The sequence below is a fragment of the Cebus imitator genome, unplaced genomic scaffold (assembly GCF_001604975.1).
Source record: "Cebus imitator isolate Cc_AM_T3 unplaced genomic scaffold, Cebus_imitator-1.0 Scaffold359, whole genome shotgun sequence".
Taxonomy (NCBI): domain Eukaryota; kingdom Metazoa; phylum Chordata; class Mammalia; order Primates; family Cebidae; genus Cebus; species Cebus imitator.
The window spans coordinates 573940-598836 of NW_016107674.1; the positions used below are offsets into that span (position 1 = coordinate 573940).

The 24897-nt window shown below is 42.6% G+C and overlaps 1 protein-coding gene across 1 annotated transcript; it reads right to left on the minus strand.

The window, feature by feature from the left end:
* Positions 1-4689: 4689 nt before the first annotated feature.
* Positions 4690-20333, minus strand: GJA10 (gap junction protein alpha 10). The gene is made up of 3 exons (XM_037730802.1): positions 20232-20333; positions 14765-16223; positions 4690-5305 (listed from the first exon to the last, which is right to left on the minus strand). The coding sequence occupies exons 2-3, from the start codon at positions 16205-16207 to the stop codon at positions 5267-5269; spliced, it is 1482 nt and encodes a 493-aa protein (XP_037586730.1). The 5' UTR covers positions 16208-16223; positions 20232-20333; the 3' UTR covers positions 4690-5266.
* Positions 20334-24897: the final 4564 nt, after the last annotated feature.

Consider the following 24897-nt stretch of genomic DNA (forward strand, 5'->3'; position numbering starts at 1 on the left):
CACGCTCTGACACAAAGACATGGCACTTCTAGTGAGTGATCAGGAAGATTCCACATGCATTTGGGAGCTTCAGGTGCTTGTTAGACACATTGAGCCATTCAAGGCAAGCACCACCTTTGCTTGTGAGGCCAAGAGGGCCTGTGACAATTTGTTCCAGAACCAGTCTGATACAAGTGCACCTCTAATATATGCCTTACAAACTCCAGAGGCCATATTCAAAACAGGGTCTTCTCAGTGTATGCAAGGGGCTGCAGCCCCTCTTCTCTTCCTCCCCAGGTTGAACAATACGGACAGTTTTCACACATATCTACCTGTATAACCCTCTGTACCTCTCATAACTGGTCAACGACTGTAACAGGTTACATCAGGTGTTTTTCTACATACTTTTTACACAGATTCTATGCGATTAATGTAACTTAATTCAATGCATCATTTTATTGTACTAGTTCTTAGGCCTGTCCTTATTTTTTTCTAAGTGATTGTGGTTTTTCTTGTGGTTTTGTAAAAATGAAAGGCTGTTGATGCTTATTCTCTGTAACTAAGAATTTTTACCTTTTGGGGAAAAAAAAAGCATTGCTATGAACTAATGAATTGAAACTTCATTTACTCATTGTAAATACACTATTGTGCAAAAAAAATTTTTTTCACTCAATTGAATTGCTAGTGTTAACTGAATTTTGTCTAGACACCATTTCTGTTGATGAAATAAAGACATATCATTATGCATTGTAAACTGATTTTCTCTGCCTCTGATCCCTGTGTTCCAAATTACGGAGTGAGAAACCTCAGGAAATCTTTTTTCCCAGAGGCCGTTTCTCTTCCTCTAGTTTGGACTCTTACTTGCTACCTGCTTAATCTGATTAGAAATCTTTAAAATTTGATAATACTAATGTGGTCCCTAAATTCTGAATTTAAAAAATTCCTAGTGCTTGTGAGAGTAGATAAAAGGCTTTAAACCCAATTTCTCGGTTTTTATATTGTGCTATCACTATGCAGAATGTTACCACAGGAAAAAACTGGGTGATGGGTATCATTTCTTGCAACTGCATGTGAATCTGCAATTATATCCAAAAAAGGTTTAATTTTTTTAAAAAACTAAATGAAAATAAATGAGGAAAAATAAACCAACACCAAGAGGCAATGAGTTGTGAGGAAAGATGTTTAGAATTGTGGCTGAGGAATCCATACAGTCACGCATTGGTGAGTGAGGGGGTACGTCCTGAGAAATGCATCCTTACACGATTTCATATTGTGAGAACATCAGGGTGTGCCACACCAACCTAGATGTGAAAGCCTATGACACCTAGACCATGCTTCTAGGTTGTAAACTTGTGCAGCGTGTAATTGTACTGGATATGGTAGGCAATTGTCACACCAGGGTGAGTATTTGTGTATGTTAATATAGAAAAGGCGCAGTAAAAATAGGGTGTTATAATCTTACAAAACCATTGTTGCGTTCCATCATTGACTGAAAACATGGTTATGCTATGCATGACTGTACAGTTTAAAAGGTGTATTCTAAAAGTGTATTTGATAGTTATGTCTTGGATTTTGATGTAAACAGAAAACAAGATATTGAATGGTGGGCAGGTTGAGTGACAGTGAGCAAACACTGGACTGGAGCTCGGAGGTGAGGGAAAGCCAGTAGGACAGAGCCGGGCGGCTGAGCTGTCAGCGAGGCTGTGAGTAACGAGTGCGTGCGCACAGCGTCAGGCAAGGCAGGGCAGGGCTGCCGAGATCCCTGTTTCGAGAAGTGCCTGCAACCGCCAGGTGGCAAAACCGAAAACCTGCCAAGTTCTGCTCCCTCGGGCGAGTCTTCATGGGCACTTAAGGAGTCAAGGAAGGCTTCCTGAGAGCAGGTGATGGGTTTTCCAAATGTGTGTTGCTCTGAAAACATCACAGTCATAACATTTTAGGTACAAGAGGTAGATTACCTATGCCTGAAGACATGAAGTTAATCCACTCTAAGAAAAACAGGTGAGTCATTGTCTCAAAATTATCTGTGGGAAAACATGGTAATTTAGAACTGATGGTCATTTGCACCTTTAACCCTGACATTTGCTCTTGCAATACAAATGACACTGATGCTTTGAAGCAAAGTAAACCTCATCAGCTGTTGTGTCCTGCAAAACAGGCATCCCCAACCTCTGGGCCGCAGACTAGTCCATGGCCTGTTAGGAACGGGCTGCCCAGCAGGAGGTGAGCAGCTGGGGAGTGAACATTACTGCCTGAGCTCCACCTCCTGCCCCATCAGCGGTGGCATTAGATTCTCGTAGCACAAACCCCACTGTGAACTGTTCATGTGAGGGATCTAGGTTGCAGCTCCTTATGAGACTCTAATGCCTGATGATCTGAGGCGGAATGGTTTCCTGAAAACATCCTCCTACCCCACTACCTCTGGTTCGTGGAAAAATTGTATTCCACGACACCAGACCCTGGTGCCAAAAAGGTTGGGGATTGCAGCTGCAAAAGAGCTTTTTTTTTTTTTTTTTTTGAGACAGTCTCACTCTTTCAGAGTGCAATGGCGTGATCTTGGCTCACTGCAACCTCCACCTCCCGGTTTCAAGCGATTCTCCTGCCTCAGCCTCCTTAGTAGCTGGGACTACAGGCCCATGCCACCAAGTCCAGCTAATGTTTTGTAGTTTTAGTAGAGATGGGGTTTCACCATGTTAGCCAGGATGGTCTTGATCTCCTGACCTCATGATTGGCCTGCCTCGGTCTCCCAAAGTGCTGGGATTACAGGTGTGAGCCACCGTGCCCGGCCTACAAAAGAGCTATTAAGCACTGTCCAGCCCCAGGTGGACAGCAGCCATTTTCTTTCCTACTTTACATGTGCTTCTTACAGGAAACTTGCATCTCCCTCTGGGGCACAGTGAGGACTGTTCCTTCTACACCAGGCCCTGCCTGCAGTTTTGTTGTATTTGGAAAGACCTGAGCTGTTCTTTAAAATTATTTTAGAATCTTTCACTCTTCTCCACCCCCCACCTCATCCCACTCTACCTCACCAGTTGGGATGCATTAGCAAGACTGTACTTAAAAGTTTAATACCAGTTGGTGAAGATGCCATGAGCAGAAGTGGGTTTCCAATTCTCCTTACTGAGCACCTATGTCTTCCTGGTACAGGCAAACACAGTACTTCCTGGTGTCAAAAAATCAAGGCCCAAAGAGATAGAGGTAGCCATACATCCCATTATGGAAGTGTCTTTCATTTCACTCAAGAGCATGGCACCCCCTGTCTCCACACCTGTCCCTGGTTCCTGCAGATCCTGACACATGCCTGCCACTGGCCCACTTAGCCACAAAGAGGCATTGCTGATTCTCCGTGGCTAGTTCTTACTCTTCCCTCTTGAAGATAAGTGCATACCTGAGACAGTGCCCTTCATCCCAAAGCAGTGAATGGAAACCTTCAGAGACACTGATGCTAGGAGTCACTGAAAACATTACATTTTACACTGGGCCCTCCAGCCTTTGTTTTTTCTTCTTTTTAGAGACAAGGCCTTGCTATCTTGCCCAGGCTGGAGTGCAGTGGTTATTCACTGGCATGATCAAAGTGCACCGCAGCTGTCAACTCTTGGCTGCAAGAATCCTCTCACCTCAGCCTCCCAAGTTGCTGGGGCTACAGGCAGGCCACCATGCCCAGCTCAAACTTGTTTTTTTAACCTCCATTTGTGCCATGTTGTTGACAACCCAGTGAAGACTTTTCAGAGTGAAAAAAAAGATTGAAATTACCAAAAACATTGCCATAGAGGCCTCTGAAACCTATTGACAAACATATGACAAAAGACGACAGAAAGTGAATAAGGACTAAAGATTGGAAAATTGGAAGCAATGGGTAAAGTATTGCCTTTGGCGTTTATACATAAATATTCATTCAAGCAATACTGTATTACATACTGAGCATCCAAGATGTCAAATACCTTATCCTTATAGCTTTCACAGGCTAGTCAGGCAGGGACATGTACAAATAAACCATTGCCCAGGGGCTGCTGACTTTTACAGACAGGAGAACAAGGCTTTCTGGAAGGACTGTGGGCCTCAGAGCAGCTGGATATGGATTTGAATTCCAGCAGGCTGTGTGATCTTTAACTGTGGAGAAAGTTAATCTCTTTGAGCCTTGTCTGAACTATAAAATGAGAACGAACAATAATAATTTGACACCCTTGTATAAGGTATAAATAATGTGAGCACATGGAATATAGCATACCCCTTTAAGGCACTTTTTGGGACGGGCACAGTGGCTCACACCTGTAATCTATGTAAGTGCTATGGGGAGCTGAGGCAGGAGGATCACTTGAGGCCAGGAGTTCCAAACTAGCCTGGGAAACATAGCAAGACCTCATTTCTAAAAAAAAAAAAAAAAAAATTTAATTAGCTGGGAGTGGTGGTGCACCTCTATAGTGCCAGCTAGTGGGAAGGCTGAGGTGGGAGACTTGCTTGAACCTGTGAGGCGGAGGTTGCAGTGAGCTCAGATCAGCCAAGTAGCAACCAGCTGAGCAGCTTCATGGGTTGGCTAGTCAGTGCACATCACAAGGCACTCTCCTGGATGGCTCAGGACCACTGGGAGGGTGAGCGGGGTGAGGAAGACATGCTGGCTTCTACTGATCCCAGGAAGCTCCTGGTGGGGCACAATCATGGCATCACCACTACCCATGAACAATCCCAGCAGGATACAAAAAGAGCATGCGAGTGTTTGCCAGTGTTTTAATCAATATTTTATTTCCGTGGCATTGATGAATTAAAAATCCAACTGGTTCATCCCCGAGAAATGAACTGATGAGAGGAAAAGCATGGAAAGTTTCTTGCCAACCTCTCCTTTATAGACAGGAAGCACATCTGACCTGACGCTGAGCGCAAAGCTCCAGGCCTGCTGTGGACCCATGTTTAAGGGGCCATCGGCTACTTTTGCTGCTACTGCAGAGCTGAGGTACTCTCTTGCAAAATATCCCACCAGGTTGTGCTGGGACTGGGGAAGAGGTGACATATCCCAATCCTCCTACTCGAGACAGAGCCGCTCTTGCCCCTAGATCTCCTCTGACAGTGTACAGCTCCTCACTGCCCGAGCATCAGACCTGCCTCAAGCAGTGTGGCCCAGCAAGGAAGTGAGAATCTGTCCCCAGCCCTCATAAGGGAAGGGTCTCCTGTGGATGTGACATGGCCCTTCACCTGGTGGGTGTCTGCGGAGGATGTGGGTCCCAAAGCGCTTCCTGTAGTTTGAGCTGACAAAGGCACGACTCTCCTCCTGCAGATAACAGCTGCTCCTGATGCATTATTTTTTCATAATAGACGAAAGTTCTAGAATCATGTTCTGAAAGAGATAGGAAATCAAAAAACAAACAAAACAGACTCAAAGGACTTGTAAGAGTCAGCCCTACCCACCCACCTGGGATTCTATATATGTCACAAATGCTGGGGATCAGAGAGCTGCTGCAGACAGCAGCTGTCCCTGTGTTTCCCCGCAGGTGAACGTCCGTCCATGTAAGAGGTGGTGCCCGATAGCATTACAGTGAAAATTCCGGTTCCTTCCTGCTGCCTCCTCTTCCTCCTCCTCCCTACTGTTGTGCTTTTTGTTGTTTTGTGCAAAAATTCAGGCCTAAAACAAAAAAGTCAATTTGTTCCTAAGCTCCATCTTAGTCCCTTTACAATTAGCCAGATTTTTTGACTTTGGATAATGTGGAAAGTGAACTCATTCAAATACAGAATTGTCCATTTTGTAACAGTCTATCTCTGATGCTAAAAATATGCTAAACTCAGGAGGCCATGTGCCGGAAGAGCGAGGGGCAGCCATGGATGAGGAAGCAGGAGCTTGAGCTGAGTCAGACAGGCTAAGGATCAAATTTGAGCTTACTTGCTCATCCAATAAATATTAATGTATCCCCCGCTACATGCCAAGGACTGTGTTTCACACAACCTAATTGTGTGATTTAGGACAACACCTATTTCCTTATCTGTAAACTAGAAATTAGCACATGGGTACAGAGAGGAAGTCCACATCGGTGTCCAGACCATGATCCAGCCCTCAATAAAGCGGTGTCCTTCCTCATCTTCTTCACATTCTTTGGTAATTGATAAATTGTGTAAAACTTCTCAGCCAAAGGTTCAACAAATTATAACAATCCACCCTCCAAACAGCCACCTCATAATCCTTGTTAATAATGAGTTGGGTTGGGCGCAGTGGCTCATGCCTGTAATCCTGGCACTTGAGAAGGCTGAGGCAGGAGGATTGTTTGAGCCCTGGAGTTCAAGGTTGCAGTGAGCCATGATGGAGCCACTGCACTCCAGCCTGGGTGACAGAGTGAGACCTTGTCTCTAAAAAATTGAAGTAAAATAAATGATAATGTTAAGTTAAAAATTACCTTCCCAAATGAGACAAAGAACCTAGAAGGCAAAGAGATTGTTCATAATATAAAATTAAAAGTTTAAAGATGTCATAAATGTGGAAAAGGGACAAGCACAGGGGGAAAAAATATTTCCATGTCAGTATAGACAATAGGTTAATATGATACCAGATAAGAGCTCCTAGAGGCTGGACGTGGTGGCTCACACCTGTAATCCCAGCACTTTGGGAGGCCAAGGCGGGCGGATCACCTGAGGTTGGGAGGTTGAGACCAGCCTGACCAACATGGAGAAACCCTCCATGTTGTACTTTTAGAAATTTTGTACTAAAAATACAAAATTAGCCAGGCATGGTGGCATGTGCCTGTTCAGGAGGCTGAGGTAGGAGAATCACGTGAACCCGGGAGGCAGAGGTTGCAATGAGCTTAGATTGTACCACTGCACTCTGGCCTGGGGGGCAGAGCAACACCCGGTCTCAAGAAAAAAAAAAATGACAATTCATGGTAGAAATACAGATAGCCAATAAACATATGTACAATCTTAGTAGTAATCACAGAAATGTAAATTAAAGACAGGGATGGGGAAGGGAGTAAGATAATGTCTGCTGTTGGCAAGAGTATGAGGAAATGGGTGCTATGCTGGTGAGAGGGTAAGTTGGAATAGTCCTCCCTGAGAAAAAATCGGCAGCATTTATCAAAACAAAATGTAGCCAGGTCTGGTGGCTCATGCCTGTATTCCCAGTGCTTTGGGAGGTCAAGGTGGGAGGATCGCTTGAGCCCAGGAAGTCGAGACTACAGTGAGCTACGATTGTACCTCTATACTCCAGCTTGGGCAATGGAACAACACCAGGCCTCTTAAAAAAAAAAAAAAAAAAAAAAGCAAGCTGGGTATAGTGTCTCATGCCTGTAATCCCAGCACTTTGGGAGGCCAAGGTGGGTGGATTACGAGGTCAGGAGATCAAGACCATCTGGCCAACATAGTGAAACTCCATCTCTACTAAAAAATACAAAAAAATTAGCTGGGCGTGGTGGCACACGCCTGTAGTCCCAGCTACTCAGGAGGCAAAGGCAGGAGAATTGCTTGAACCCAGGAGGCAGAGATTGCAGTGAGCCAAGAAAGCACCACTGCACTGTAGCCTGGGTGACACTGTGAGAGTCCATCTCAAAAAAATAAATAAATAAAAACAAAAACCCATCACTAATCATCCATGAAATGCAAATCAAAACCACAATGAGCTATTATCTTACCCCAATTAGAATGGCTACTATTGAAAAGACAGAAAACACAAATAGATGCCAGTGAGGATGTGGAAAAAGGGAACTCTTATACACGATTGGCAGGATTGTAAATTAGCATGGCCTCTATGGAAAACAGTATGGAGATTTATCAAAAACCTTAAAGCAGAACTACCATATGATCGAGCAGTCCCACTACTGGATAAAGGAAATCAGTATAGCAAAGGGATATCCGCACTCCCATGTTTATCACAGCACTATTCACAATATGAAATCAACCCAAGTGTCCATCAACAGACAAATGTATAAAGAAAAGGTGGTATATTACACAATGAAATACTATTTCGCCATATAAAAGAATAAAATCATGTCATCTGCAGAAACATGGGTGGAACTGGAGGTCATTATGTTAAGCAAAATAAGGCAGGCACAGAAAGGCAAAACTCACGTGTTGTCACTCATGTGAACACTAAAAACGTTGATGTCATTGAGGTAGTGAGTGGAATGATAGATACTAGAGGCTGGAAAGGGCATGTGGGTGGGAGGGGGGTGAAGACAGGTTGGTCAAATATACACACATACAGTTAGATAGAAAGTTCTAATGTCTGCTGGGCATGGTGGCTCAACCCTGTAATCCCAGTACTTTGGGAGGCTGAGATGGATGGATCATGAGGTCAGGAGTTCAAACCAGCCTGGCCAAGATGCTGAAACCCCATCTCTACCAAAAATACAAAAATTAGCCAGGAGCGGTGGCACATGCCTGTAATCCCAGCTACTCGGGAGGCTGAGGCAGGAGAATTGCTTGAACCTGGGTTGCAGAGGTTGCAGTGAGCCGAGATCTCACCATTGCACTCTGTCTCAAAAAAAGAAGAAAGAAAGTTCTAATGTCTGAAAGCAGAGCAGGGCGACTCTAGTACAACAATGTATTATATAATTCCAAGTAGCTAAAAGAATTTGAAATGTTCCCAACACATAAGAATGATAAATATTCAAATTGATGAATATCCCAATACCATGACATGATCATTATACATTCTATGATGCAACAAAATATCACATGTACCTCATGAATGTAAAATATCACATATCAATTAAACATATGTTTTAATAAAAATAAAAAACAGGCCGGGCATGGTGGCTCACTCCCATAATCCCAGCACTTTAGGAGGCTGAATCACTTGAGGTTGCTTTGAATATCTGTTTACTTTTCTGTACTGTGAGAAAAGGGACTGTGTTGTTCTGTCAGCTGTTTTATCCCAGCACCCAGCATACAGTGCCTGGTATCCAGTAAGCATTCAAAAAACACATCATGGGCCAGGCGTGATGGCTCACACCTGTAATCCCAGCACTTTGGGAGGCCGAGGTGGGTAGATTACTTGAGCCCAGGAGTTCAAAGCTACGGGGAGCCATGATCATGCCACTGCCTTGGAGCTTGGGTAACAGAGCAAGATACTGTTTCAAAAAACAAAAACAAAAAATTAATTAATTAATTAAGAAATAACAGATTTGGGGATGGTAAAAAGACAAAAATAAGACAGGAAATTTCTCTTTTTGGCCTATATATTTGTGTTGCCTGAATTTTTACAATTTAAACACTTATTTGTTCAAAACAAATATTAAGGAAACAAGTTTCTTATTTAAAACTGTGGTCTAGGTACTACAGATTATATGGTATTAGGAAAGGGAAAATGTTTCTCTGTTTTTCTAGGAGCAAATCTCAGTGCATTCTTCATCTCCCTAACATCCCAAAAGATTGGGAGAGTTCGCCGGGCAACTTTCTTCCTAATGTCAAAATCTCCTTCCTCTACGGCCATAATTCTGAACGCTGGCTGCAAATTAGAATCACCTGGGAGATTTACAAAGGAAGGAAGGAAGGAAGGAAGGCAGGGACGGAGGGAGGGAGGGAGGGAGGGAGGGAGAAGAAAGGAGAGAAAGAGAAAGAAAAAAAGAAAGAAAAGAAAGGAAGGAAGGAAGGAGGGAGGGAGGGAAGGAAGGAAGGGATGCAGGGAGGAAAGAGAAAAAGAAGGAAAGAGAGAAAGAGGAAGGAAGAAAGAGGGAGGGAGAAAGGGAGGGAGGGAGGGAGGAGGAAAGGGAGGGAGAGAAGAAAAGGAAAGAAAATCATGGCTCTAGCAGATAGCTTTCTGAACTTCTAAAACACAATAGATTCCCATCACAGGACAATTCTCTGTAAGGAACAGCCTAAGTGGCCAAACAACTATGGTTCTATCAGGAGTCATTTCACTCTGAAATGTCAACTACTGTAATCAGTATATATCTGACTGAGTCATAGAAATTCTGCCATCTTGAACCTAATACAACAAAATAGGCAGTTTACAGTCCATTTATTGAAAGTAGAGGATTATTTGTTTGCTAAACTAATTTCTTTTTTTCTCTCTCTCTCTCTTTTTTTTTTTTAAGAGATAGGATCTCACTGTGTTGCCCAGGTTGGGCTTGAATTCCTGACCTCAAACCATCCTCCCAGCTTGGCCTCCCAAAGTGCTGGGATTACAGGCATGAGCCACCACACTCAACCCCTTACACTAATTTCTAATGAAAGATCCCTCTGTTTACAAGAAGCACCATGTGTCAGCCACTGGTCTGTGGAGATGAGAGCTGTGGCCTCAATTCCCAAGTGTTTCCATCATTTGGGGGGTGAAGTAGACTGTCAACTCTATAATAAGCTTGGGAAAAGGTGACTATTATTAGGAAAGCTCTGTGGCCAAAGGCATTTTTTTTATAATTCCTAGAAACATAAAGAACAAAGAAGGAAGAAAAAAATGAAATAAGAAAGAAGGTTCCAGTCTGGCATGTAAGGCCCTTGGAAGTAACCACTCTGCCCCAGCAACAAATAGAAATCTGAACAAACTAAAAAGTCAGCAATTCTTCTTAGCTCTGTTGGAGAAGAGGGGTTACTGCACAAACTGCTGCCTTCAAAATTAGAAAGTCTAGGGCATAAAAGATTGAGACCCAGTCATTGGACTATAGAATGTTTCCCCTCCCCACATTCCTTACCACCACACCACTAAAGGCCTATTTACCAGAGTCTTTCTCTTTCCTTTTTCTTGAGACAGGGTCTCACTCTGACTCCCAGGCTGAAGTGCAGTGGCACAGTCCTGGCCACTTGGGAGGCTGAGGTAGGAGAATTGCGTGAGCCTGGGAGGTTGAGGTGGCAGTAAGCCATATCCATGTCACTGCACTCCAGCTTGGGGAACAGAGTGAGACCCTGTCGCAAGAAAAAAGAGAGAGAGATAGTTTTGCCATGTTGCCCAGGCTGGTCTCGAGCTCCTGAGCTCAAGGGATCAACCTGCCTTGGCCTCCTAAAGTGCTGGCATCCCAGGTGTAAGCCACTTAAGATTTTTTTCGTCTCTACAAAATATTGAGATTTCAACCAAAAAAGCACAAAGCATACTAAAGGGAAAAAAAAAAAACAGTTTGAAGAGACTGAATGAGCATGAGAATCAGAGTCAGATAGGGCACAAATGTTGGAATTATCACACCAGGAATTTAAAACTATGATTAATATGCTAAGGCCGCTAATGGAAAAAGTAGACAATATATAAAAACAGGTAGATAATGTAAGTTAGGAGATGAAAAGTCTAAGAAAGAATCACAAAAAAGTGCTAGAGATCAAAAACACTGTAAAAAAAATAAAGAATGCCCTTGATGGGCTCGTTAGTAGACTGGACACAGCTAAGGAATGAATCTCTGAGCTTGAGGATATAAAAATAAAAAACTTCCAGGACTGAAAAACAAAGATAGAAAACACTAAAGCAAACAAACGAAAACAAAATAGAACAGAATACCCAAGAATTGTGGGACAATTACAGCAGGTATAACACACATATAAGCCAGAAGAAGAAACAGAGAAAGGAAGAGAAGCAATATTTGAAGCTAAAGTACTAATATGCTCCTAAATCTGATGTCAGACACCAACCCACACATCCAGGAAGTCCAGAGAACACCAAATGGGATAAACACACCAAAACACACACACACACACACACACACACACAAACTACATTTAGGCTTATCATATTCAAATGTCAGAAAATCAAACAGAAAAAAGTATATATTGAAAGAAGACAGGGGCCAGGCACAGTGGCTCACGCCTGTAACCTCAGGCTTTGGGAGTCCAAAGCAGGCAGATGATCACAAGGTCAGGAGATCGAGACCATCCTGGTTAACATGATGAAACCTCATCTCTACTAAAAATACAAAAAATTAGCCAGGTGTGGTGGCTCGCACCTGTAGTCCCAGCAAGATTTCAGGATATAAGGTTAATGTGCAAAAGTCTATGACTTTCCTACATACCAGCAATGAACAAGTAAAATGTGAAATTAAAAGCATATGACCAGGCACGATGACTCACGTCTGTAATCCTAGCACTTTGGGAGGCTGAGGCAGGTGGATCACAAGGTCAGGAGATCGAGACCGTCCTGGCTAACACAGTGAAACCCTGTCTTTACTCTGTTTCTTCTTCTGGTTTATATGTGTGTTATACCTGTTGTGATTGTCCCACAGTTCTTGGGAATTCTGTTCTATTTTGTTTTTGTTTGTTTGTTTTAGTCTTTTTTATCTTTGTTTTTCAGTCCTGGAGGTTTTTTATTTTTATATCCTCAAAAATCCAAAAAAATTAGCTGGGCGTGGTGCCGTGTGCCTGTGGGTCCCAGCTATTCAGGAGGCTGAGGCAGGAGAATTGCTTGAACCCAGGAGGCAGAGGTTGAAGTGAGCCGAGATAGCACCTCAAGACTACACTCCAGCCTGGGTGACAGAGTAAGACTCCATCTAAAAAAAAAAAAAAGTTACATTTCCTCAGTGTAAATTATCTTTTACTCCTACTTATATTTATAAATACAATAAAGTCCATACAGAAAAGAAAAGAGAGAGCTCATCCACTTCAGCTTCATCACCTTCTCTCCAGGATTCTGAGCTTGGCTGGCCTCTCCCAAAAAAATAAACTGAAGAATTAAGAAAATCCATCTCACCTAAAAACTGCTGTATCTCCCTCAACAATACAAAGGCTTCTCTTGCATGGAAGGTACAGAAAAAAGAAAATGGTGAAAATTGTATTTCTGACTTTGCAAATGCAAATAAGAAGCAGTGGATGGTCTGAAGGTAATGAGTTATCCCAATGGATTGTTCACAGTCAGTTACAGATTGAACTTGTTCTACTCTTTTCCCCCTTCTCACTATTGCACTTAACAGGAAAGAGGGAAGGGAAGGGAGGTGGAGGGGAAGGGGAAGGGGAAGGGGAAAGGGAAGGGAAGGGAAAAAGGAAGGAAGAGAGGGAGGAGAAAGAAAGAAAGAAGAAAAAGAAAAGAAAGAAAGAAAGAAGAAAGAAAGAAAGAAAATTTTTAAAAAAGATGTAGCTGCCATTGGCCAAATAATTCTATTTTTTTTTATTTTTAGAGACAGAGTCTCACTCTGTTGCCCAAGCTGGAGTGCAGTGGCATGATCTTGGCTCACTGCAGCCTCAACCTTCCAGTCAAGTGATCCTCCCAAGTAGTTGGGACCACAGGCATCCCCCACCACACCTGGCTAATTTTTTTTTTTTTTTTTTTGAGAAACAGGGTTTCATCATGTTCCCCAGGCTGGTCTTGAACTCTTGAGCTTAAGTGATTCCCTACCTTGGCCTCCCAAATTGCTGGGATTATAAGCATGAGCCACCATGCCTGGCCCCAAATTATTCTAAAATAGTGGTTCTTAACCCTGGCTGCACATTGCACTCACCAAGGGAGTTTTAAAAATATTGATTCCTGAATCCTACCCACAGAGATTCTGGTTTTATTATAATTGGAGGGTCCTGGACACGATGGTTTTTAAGCCTCTCAGATGGCTTTAATGTGTAGCACGGGTTAAGAACCCTGCTCTAGTTTGGCATAGAGTTCTAAGCACCCATACATTGATCCTAAGCATAGTCTTCTGAATAAATGGCTGATCACTGACAAGAAAAAGATATCAGCTTGAAAGAAGCATTTAGTAAAAATCCAAGTAGGTTGATTTGCTCTCATGGTATGGCTGTAGTACAGTAACATCAGTATCTAAACCCACAGGAGATGTAAAACTGGGGCAGAGGGATTCAGTCATTATTAACACAAAGAATGGAACAAAGGAAGAAACAAGCATGTGAGCTCAACTCAGACGCTCTCCCACAAACCTTGGGGGAATTTTCTCTGTAATGGAAACAGTTGACTATTGGGAGCAGTGAGTAAGCAAGTGTCATCCTTTGTTCCAGAACTGAGAAAAATCCACAGTAAATATCCATTTCATGTTTACAGCGTCTGGGAAATGTTGATCCCACAGTGGTTTTTCATAGAACAAAATTAAAATCAATACAATATTGATTTTTGTCTTTGTAAAATATATCACCAAATATTTGTATACGACTTTGAAATGTCAAAGGTATTAAAACAATGAAGTACACCCTCCTTTTTTGGTAAGATGGGGGCAACTCAAGGTTACAAATGATTCCTCCTCTGGACCGTTTTCCACACTGTGACAGAAGGGCTTTCTAAACTGCAGTTCTGATTCAGTCCCTTCTCTGCTCCACATCCTCTGTCAGTTCCCTATGGCTTCCTTACAGAGCCTCCATGCCCACTCCTCAGCCTTCCCTCCCTCTGCCCCCTCCTACCACCCTGTGCTCTAGCCGCATGCAGCTCCTCAGACAGCACTGCTGTGTCTTGCCTCTTAGCTTTTGTCTGCGCTTCTCCCTCTACCAGGATGGCTTCTTTCATGTGCCCCAGTCCTCCCGGTTTTGGAAACACTTGTCACATTTTTCAAGATTTAGTTCAAAGTAACTTCAACTATGAACTTTTCTCTGACCTATCCATATGACCACTCCCTCCTTTCTCACTCATTCCCACTAACATGACATCGTACACTTGATATATTTACATGTTTACCTGTCAAATTTTCCTTCTACACTCTAAGCCCTTTGATGTCAGAGACTGTATTTTATCCATTTATATGCCCAGTACTTATAAAGGTGTTTGGTATAAAGTAAGTATTCTCTAAGTTTATTTTATGAATCGAATTTAACTGAAAGTATTGAATGAATATTTTATCTCTCCATAAATAATCTGCCTCTCTGTCAACACAAACATACATAAACACCCCAGGAGTGATGAAAGAAAAAAGCATCCAGATTGGAACAGCTCTTGTGATAGTTCCATGATCAGTAGGGCTGTCTGTCTTACCATTGATGTTCTGTGCCCAGTGACTGAAGGCAGAGGTGAGGAGCTGTTTTCCTGGTGAGGAAAATCCAAGCAGGAGCTATTCTGAGAACTAGCGCTCTCTGAGTCACTGTGCAGATGTCGCTTTTCAGACAGCAATCTGGACAGAAAGCTGCCCTTGCGACTGCCTGGGTGAGATCTGTCTATCCAGAGCCCACTCTCTCTCATGCTGCCTTCACTGTCTCTGCAGTGACTATGAAGATCTGTGAGAGGCTCACCTGAGGGCTCCAGGTCCTGGGACTGCTCCCAGGTTCCTATTGCATGGGATGGACAGTTTCTAGGGGCCATAGTTGTACCTAGCCAGGACTGGGATATTGTATTCTGTAAGCCAAATGAGGAATAGTCTGATTGCTGTCCCAGGTGCTGATTTCCACCACTGCCAGCCCAGGGACAAGGGCTGTGAACATGGAGCTGTCCGCTGAGCTGATCCTTCTCAGACCAGTCTTTTTTCCCATTGGAAGGGTCTACTTCAAGTTGCCTGGGCTGTGGGATTTGCCACGTGGTTTTAGACTTTGGAACATTAACTCGAATGACTTGCTGTTGATTGTTAGCTTGAAGTGGAGAGATTCTTTCAGGCAAGGAAGAACAAATCATACACTGCTGGGCCACTGAATATTTCTTCAAATGGAATGGAGGAGGGCCTGTTTCATCCTCAATGCCCTCACTGCTGGATTTCTTATAAAGTGTTCTCATAATTTTTCTAATGCCCAGATGAAATATTTCCAGTATGTTGAGTAACAAGGAAATGGCTGCAATGCTGTGCATAAAAAGCATGAAAATTGTCTTCTCAGTGGGCCTGGATACAAAGCAATCCACTGCATTGGGGCAAGGAGGTTGAGTGCATTTGTAAAGGGGGTGCATTTGAAACCCATAAAGGATATATTGGCCTATCATGAATCCTACTTCCAGTACAGATCTGGTCAAGATGTGTAAGACATAAGTACGCAGCAGACATCCTTTCAGAGGGACTTTATGGATCCTCTTCTGCTCCTCTAGCCTCCTCAGTTCCCTATCTATCCTTTGCTGCTCCTCCAGGTCAAGCTCTGGATTCTCCATCTGGGCTCTAAGGTGTGACTTTTTCCTCTGCCTCTCTTTCTCAAAGGCCCTGAGCCTATAAAGTGCATGGCCCATATAGACCAAAGAAGGAGAAGACACGAAGATGATCTGTAAAACCCAGAACCGGATCAAAGAGATAGGGAAGGCATCATCATAACAGATATTGTTGCAACCTGGCTGCCGGGTGTTGCAGGCAAATGCTGACTGTTCGTCATCCCAGACATCCTCGGCAGCCACACGAAGTACCAGCATTCGGAAGATGAAAAGGATGGTCAGCCAGATTTTCCCCACTATGGTTGAGTGGGAGTGAACTTCCTCTAGGATGCCACCCAATAAGTTCCAATCCCCCATGGTTAAAGACTAATGTCTGAAATATACAGAAAACAGAGATTAATAGTACCCATGGTTGTAATATATAGACACAGACTCAAAAATATAGCAGGTTCTTTTGTATGTCTGCAAAACTATGAAGGATCTTCCAGCCCTAATATTTACAGCCCATGCTTAAAATAAGATATTTCTTAAGATATTAATTTTTGAAAAAACACTAAAGACCCCACCATTTCACCAAGTTTCCATCCTATCCTCTTTTACTCCCCCCACACAGATGCCTGCTATTCTAGTATACTAATAGGCCTCCGTATTTGCACAATTGATTCTAATTGCACCATTGTATTCATTTTTCTATCCATACGAGATGCTCTATTTACCATACATCTGACATGATCTTAAAGGAGTCTCAGTTCCTCAGGAAGTATTCCCTAACCATCCCAAGTTGTAAGTTTCCCATTCCAGAATTCTCACAACATTATTGTTAATACTATTCATCTGGGACTGTGCCTAAATGAGTTTTGTGATGGTTGTGGCTTATGTTCCCCTTCCTGGAAGTACCCTTGCAGATAGAGACTCTAAAGCATGTTGCTCATTGCACACAGAAGCCTTCAACATATAATAGTGAACAGAATTGTCTTTTCACTTTAAAATTCTGTTCCTTTACCCTATCACCAAAATAACCATCAACAGGCAAAATAAAGTAAATCCTCATGATATGTTATACAGGGCTTTCACTGCAAGACAAAATATAGGTAAAGAAAATATAAATCCATCAAGTAAACCCTCAGGAACTGGCTCATATCAGGGTAGCAGCAAAGATTAGGCAGACACAGACACAATAACACATAATTACATCCATTAAGCCACATCTGGAACATCATGTTTTCCTGGAATTTTTGCTAACTTAGAAGAAAAGTGAATATAAACTGCTTCTCTAGCAAGCTTAGGATCTGGGAAACAATCCAGGTGTAGCTGACATGAACAGTTACTTCGTTTATCCCAAAAAGCTGGTGCTTTTCAAGGTTCAGTGAAAAAACTTAGTAGGTTAAAGCTTTCCAAGATGTGGAAGGCTTCTAGATAAAAAAGATATAGAGGAAAAATAGGAAAGCATTATTAAGTTAAAATAGATAATGAGGCCGGGCACGGTGACTTACACTTGTAATCCTAGCACTTTGGGAGGCCAAGGCGGGCAGATCACTTGAGGTCAGGAATTTGAGATTAGCCTGGCCAACATGGCAAAACCCTGTCTCTACTAACAATACAAAAATTAGCCCAGGTGTGGTGGTGCACATCTGTAATCCCAGCTACTCAGGAGGTGAAGGCAGGAGAATTGCTTGAACCCAGGGTAGGGCAGAGATTGCAGTGAGCTGAGATCATGCCACTTCACTCCAGTCTGGGTGAAATAGCAAAACTCTGTCTCAGAAAACAAAAAAAAGACAATGAAACAATTATCCCCTTCCATAATTCATTCATTCAGTAATATTTGCTAACATCTTTCTATTGGCCAGGTGGAGTGGCTCATACCTGTAATCCCAACACTTTGGGAGACTGAGGTGGGTGGATCACTTGAGGTCAGGGGTTCAAGACCAACGTGGCCAACATGGTGAAACTCCGTCTCTACTAAAAATACAAAACTTAGCTGAGCATGGTGGTGCATGCCTAAAATCCTAGCCACTCAGGAGTATGAGGCAGGAGAATTGCTTGAACCCAGGAGGCAGAGGTTGCAGTGAGCCAAGGCCTGGGAGACAAAGCAAGACTCTGTCTCAAAAAACAAAATAAAGAAACTCAAACGGCTATCGCCTAGGCATTGTTCTAGATGCCAGGAATTCAAATAACAGGATATATTTGGTCCCCAATCTCACAGTACTTGATCACTAAGGACTCCCACTTAATCTATAAAATGAACCAAGGCTGATAATACAAAAATGAATGTCAACCCCAAAAAAAATAAGAGAAAAAACTTGGAATCCTCAGATTTTTTTTCCTATTCCTCCCCCCCACCAAAAAAAATTGATTCCAGATAGAACAAAATATTAATTGTAAAAAAGTAAGCCATAAAAGTATTAAAATAAATTATAAAATAATATGTTTTGTGACCTTGAAGTAGAAGGCTTTTTAAGCACATCAGTGCCAGAAATTATAATTAGAAAAAATATAGATTCTAGCTGGCATGGTGACTCATTCCTGTATTCCCAGAACTTTAGGAGGTGGAGGTGGGAGGACTGTTTGAACCCAGGAGTTACAGACCAAGCTGAGCAATATAGCGAGGCCCTTGTCCCTACAAAAAATAAATGTAAAAAGTTGGCCAGGCACAATGGTGAGTGCCTATAGACCTAGCTACTTGGGAGGCTGACATGGGAGGATCACTTGAGCCCAGGAGTTTGAAGCTACAATGAGTCGTGATTGCACTACTGCAGTTCAGCCTGGGTGACAGAGTGAGACTCTTCCTCAAAAAAAAAAAAAACAAAAAAACAAAAAAAAAACAGATTCTATCAGCAAAACTGAATGGTAAAGGTGGAGAGATCCAAAGGCATCTGGGTCTAGAGAATAACAACAACAAAAATGGTACAAAAAGGAGATACACTAAATAGGTAGAAAGGATCACTCAAAGACAAAAAGAAAAAGTAAGACAATGACAGAAGGGAATAACACAGGGGAAAAAAGAGTCTACAGATAAATATGAGAAATGGCCAAGGAGAGAGAGGAGGAAAACCATGAGGATGGTGTCTCTGAAACCAAAGCAGAGTTTCAAGAAGGGGAATAGTTGACAAAGCCAAATACACACACACACACATACACACACACCACTATTTAAATAAATTTAATTTAATGGTGATATACCATGCTCAAGGATTGAAAATTGCAATATAGGTAAAGATGTCAATTCTCCCCCAAATTAACTAATCCAAAGGTTCAGTGTGAAATTGTAAATCACTAAGTAAAATAAAACTATAAATGTACATGTATATGTATGCACATATCCATGAGACGTATATGATTTTATTGAGGATGAAGAAAAAAATGCAGAAGGATACACACCAGGAATTCGTATAGGTTACCTGAGGTCTACTGAATGTGATGAGAGTGGAGGGAAAGTTAAGGTGGATAAAAGAGAGGCAAAAAAGAGAAAGAAAAGGAAAAAAGAGTTCTAAGAAAGCATGACTGATTTTTTATCAAAAGTGTACATTATGTAAATTTTTACCTGTATGTACATATATAAATATAAATAAATTTTTAATAAAATTGAAGAAGTGGTAGATAATCTCAGAATTTGGAAGAGTTATTAAGACTTTTATAATTTACTCAATGTACTTGTGAATTGTTTGAAATTCAAAAATTAAGAATGCAGCCATTTATATTACTTGCAAATAAAAATCAGATATTAAAATTCAGGACTCATATCTCATTAACCAAAAGCAATAATTTACTAAATTCTATCCTGTCTTAAAGAGTTTTGGTATTTTTCCATAATTATTTTCTTTAAAAATTCTAGTTATTATTCTTTATTTTACAAATGGATTTCCTCTGCAGGTAGATAACTGGAAAAATAAATAAATAAAGGATTTCTTTAGCACTTTAAAAAAAACCTATAGCTTCTATTTTCTATAGAAACCCAGAGGTGGGAAAGCTAACTCATGTCAATTTTACTCCTGTTTGGCAGTGTTAAGCTATATAATACTTCTTTTTGCCACTGTGTCTTTAAAGTGTGGAAATTATTCTTTTTAAATAGCAAGTAAAGGAAAACTGAGCTTAACCTATATGAAAAACAGAAATACAATCTTACATATTAAAATACAAGACATTTTGTCCTTTAGACAACCAGTCCATTTTCTAAAAATAACTATTTCTTACCACTAAATTAGTGTGGGTCTTAGAAATATTCTTGAATTTTCTTTTATTTATCAAATACAAATTTAGCACCTCCTATGTAAAAAGCTGATGGTCCTTTTCATCATATTATTTCAGATCTTGTCTTTCTACCCCCACAAGGAGTTTCTATATATTTCTCATAAACAAGAGAGTCCACATATTTACTACTTACCTTATGGGTGAACAAAAAAATCACGATTGGGTTCTCAGAACCTTAAAGTTGCACTGTGTGTGGCTCATTAGTGGAAAAATTGCTGCTGGTTGCAGATATAAAGGCTCTGATCAGGTGGCTGTGGGGCCCTAATCCAGAATGAGCACAGCTATTTTGATCAATGGAGTCTAACCTAGTCCTCCCCCAAGGTTCAAAATGTCCTCTGGTGCTTTGCAATTTTCTTACAGTATTTTTATTTAATTGATACCAAGCTGGGACCTCTCCTGGTGTAACATATTTGGAAATGGAAAGTGAAACAAATGAGAATTTTCATTTTGCATTGGTGAATGCATACAGTAATTTAAGTTCGGGCACATTTCTTTCAGTCTGTTGATTGTTCTAGGAATCGATGTTCACAGATCAATGAGTCATGTCCGATTTCATAAACAGCTGCCTGGGGTGAGTCTGGCCTCATAAATGTGAACAAATAATAATGGAGTGGAAATCAAACCTAAAGTGTTATTGCAAATCATGCTATGCTTGAAAGAAGTAACATCTCAAAAAGAGAATAAACATATGTAGAGTTGGATGTGATGGTTCATGCCTATAATACCAGCACTTTGGGAGGCCAAGGCGGGAGGATTGCTTGAGGCCAGCAGTTGGAGACCAGCCTGAGTAACATTATGAGACCCCCATCGTTACAAACAATAATAACAATTAACAGGGCATTGTGATGCATCCCTGTAGTCTTAGCTACTCAGGAGACTGAGGAGGAAAGATAACTTTAGCCCAGGAGTTCAAGGCTGCAGTGAGCTATGATTGCACCACCCGTTCCAGCCTAGGTGACAAAGCAAGACTCTCAAAAGAAAAGAAAAGAAGGCCAGCATGCAGTGGCTCATGCCTGTAATCCCAGCACTTTGGGAGGGTACAAGCAGATCGCTCGAGCCCAGGAGTTTGAGACTACCCCGAGCAACACTGCAAAACCCCGTCTCTACAAAACAATACAAAAATTATCTGGGCATGGCGGTGTGCACCTGTAGTTCCAGCTACTTGGGAGGCTGAGGTGAGAGGATCGCTTGAGCCCAGGAGGTGGAGGCTTCACTGAGCTAAGATCGCAATACTGCACTCCAACCTGGGCAACAGAGCAAGACTCCGTCTCAAAAAAAAAAAGAAAAGAAAAATAGGAAAGAAAAAATATAAACCTCCCCCTACCCCTCTCCTCCTCCTCCTACTTCCTCTTCTTTCCCCTCCCCTTCCTCCTCTTCCTCCTGCTTGGACCTGGAGGGTTCCGGAGGGTGGTGCCGCTGGGTACCGGTGCTGCACAGCCTGCTCCCTAGATGCAGACACCCACACAGTCAAACCCTACAGACTCCATCTTCCAGGAAGGTCCACAGCTAGCAGCCGCCTGCCTCCCAGGCCCCAGCACAGGACACGCGGGGTGCGAGGCCACACAGCGCCAGACCCTCCACCGGGCCGCGGATGGCACGGAGCTGCCTCGAGGTGAGCAGGGGCGTGGGGGCCGGAGGGTGTGCAGACGTCCTGGAGGCTGAGGGCTGTCGCTCAGAAGCTGGTGCTCATCGGAACTTGCTGCTGGCCCGAGTCGCTCCCCTGGCTCCCTTCTCTGGGTGGAACTTCACGTGGATCTGATTGCGCAGCACAGCTGCCCTCAGTATCCAGCCTTTGGCGCCGTGCTGAAACTCCCTGCCCATCCGCAGAGACTTCTAGAAGGTGGTGCTGCGCTAATCCACATCCTGGACATCCAGGATCTTGCTGTGCTAGTCCACTCAGGTGCTGATCAGCCCCTCCCGGATCCGCTGCGTCAGCCCACCTTCCCGGGCTGCCACCGTGGGGCTTAGGGCACTGCCACCCCTGTGCGTGTTGAGGGCGCGGCTGCGAATCTGGGCCTACAAGGTCCTGACGGTTCGGTGGGGGGAGGGCAGTGGGGGAGGCACACATGTCCCAGAGCAGATCGTCCTACATCTCCTTTTGTGTGTGTGTGTGTGTGTGTGTGTGTGTGTGACAGAGTCTCACTTTTTTTTTTTTAATCGTATTTAGGTTCTAGGGTACATGTGCAGATCATGCAGGATTGTTGCATAGGTACACACATGGCAATGTGGTTTGCTGCCTCCATCCCCCCCCCCCCCCCCGACATCTGGCATTTCTCCCCATGTTATCCCTCCCCTACCTCCCCAACCCTCCGCAGTCCCTCCCTTGGCCCCTCCAACAGACCCCAGTGTGTGATGTTCCCTTCCCTGTATCCATGTGTTCTCATTGTTCAACACCCGCCTATGAGTGAGAACATGCAGTGTTTGATTCTTGTGTCAGTTTGCTGAGAATGATGGTTTCCAGATTCATCCATGTCCCTACAAAGGACACGAACTCATTTTTTTATGGCTGCATAGTATTCCATGGTGTATATGTGCCACATTTTCCTTGTCCAGTCTGTCGTCGATGAGCATGTGGGTTGGTTCCAGGTCTTTGCTATTGTAAACAGTGCCGCAGTGAACATACGTGTGCATGTGTCTTTATGATAGAACGATTTATAATCCTTTGGGTATATACCCAGTAATGGCATGGCTGGGTCAAAAGGAATTTCTGTTTCTAGGTCCTTAAGGAATCGCCACACTGTCTTCCACAATGGTTGAAGTAGTTTACACTCCCACCAACAGTGTAAAAGCGTTCCTATTTCTCCACAACCTCCCCAGCATCTATTGTCTCCAGATTTTAATGATCACCGTTCTAACTGGTGTGAGGTAGTATCTCGATGTGGTTTTGATTTGCATTTCTCTAATAATCAGTGATGATGAGTGTTTTTTCATATGTTTGTTGGCCTCATGTATGTCTTCTTTTGAAAAGTGTTATATCCTTCTCCCACTTTTGGATGGGTTTGTTTGTTGTTTTCTTGTAAATCTGTTTAAGTTCTTTGTAGATTCTGGATATTAGTCCTTTGTCAGATGGGTAGATTGCAAAAATTTCTTCCCGTTCTGTTGGTTGCTGGTTCACTCTAATGTTGGTTTCTTTTGCTGTACAGAAGCTGTGGAGTTTTATTAGGTCGCATTTGTCTATTTTGGCTTTTGTTGGCAATGCTTTTGGTGTTTTAGTCATGAAGTCCTTGCCTATGCCCATGTCCTGAATGGTTTTGCCTAGGTTTTCTTCTAGGGTTTTTATGGTATTAGGTCTTTATTTTAAGTCTTTAATGCATCTGGAATTAATTTTAGTGTATTTGTATCCCAGGCTGGAGTGCCAGGCTGGAGTGCAGCGTTGCCATCTTGGCTCACTGCAACCTCTGCTGGGATTACAGGCGTGCACCACCACGCCCAGCTCATTTTTTGTTTTTAGTAGAGACAGGGTTTCACCATCTTGGTTGGTCATGCTGGTCTCGAACTCCTGACCTCAGGTGATCCACCCACCTTGGCCTCCCAAAGTGCTGGGATTACAAGCGTGAGCCACCTTATATGGTTGAGGTTGATTATTTGTAATTCAATTTTACCTCCCTTTATTGTTGTCTGAATTTACCTTAGAGATTACACATACATCCTTTACTTATCAATGTTTAATGTTCTGCCTCTGATGAAATGCATTCAAGGTATTACATTCATTACTTTTCAGGTGACTTTTAACCTAATGCTATACAAATATACTTATTAATACATCATATGTTTTTACCTCTAGTTAATTCTGACAGACAATTTGTACTCTGGGCTGATGTGCCAGGCTAGTGGGATTTTAATGTCACCTGTCTACCTTTCATTATCATCCTTTTTAAAAACTACATGACCGAAAATAGAATAGGCAGGTGATACTGATGAACTACCAGTAATTTTGTGCACTTCTACATTTTATATGGAAAAGAGCAGGCTTACAAATGTGCCTTAGAGCTGTGATCTGAAACCCTCATTAGGTTCTAGTGATGCCCTTGCAGTCAACACCTCTAAGATGGCACTCAGATTACGTGCCTGAGAGGTGACTAGTGGAAGATGCTGTACATTGAGAGTTTGGAGTCCTGGCCTGTTGGCACTGGGCAGGCAGATCACAAGGTCAGGAGATCGAGACCAGCCTGGCTAACATGGTGAAACCACATCTCTACTAAAAAATACAAAAAAAATTAGCTGGGCATGGTGACACATACCTGTAGTCCCAGCTACTCAGGAGGCTGAGGCAGGAGAATCTCTTGAACCCAGGAGGCAGAGATTGCTGTGAGCCAAAATCTTGCCACTGCAGTCCAGCCTGGATGACAGAACGAGACTCCATCTCAAAAAAAAAAAAAAAAAAAAAAAAAAGAAAGAAAAAATGGAAGTCAATCTCACACACACAAAAAAACAGCAGAATATCCTAAATAAAACATTAGTAAACTATATCCAGCAATATGTTTATATATATATAATACATTACTTCAAAGTTGTGTTTATTATTGTGTTGACAAGGAGTTTTAAGAAAATAAGGAGGCTGGGTGCAGCAGCTTATGCCTGTAATCCCAGCACTTTGGGAGGCCAAGGTGGGTGGATCACCAGAGGCCTGGAGTTCGAGACCAGCCTGGCCAATATGGTGAAACCCTGTCTCTACTAAAACTACAAAAAATTAGCCAGGCATGGTGGTGGGCACCTGTAATCCCAGCTAGTCAGGAGGCTGAAGAAGGAGAATCACTTGAACCCGGGGGACAGAGATTTCGGTGAGCTGAGATCACAGC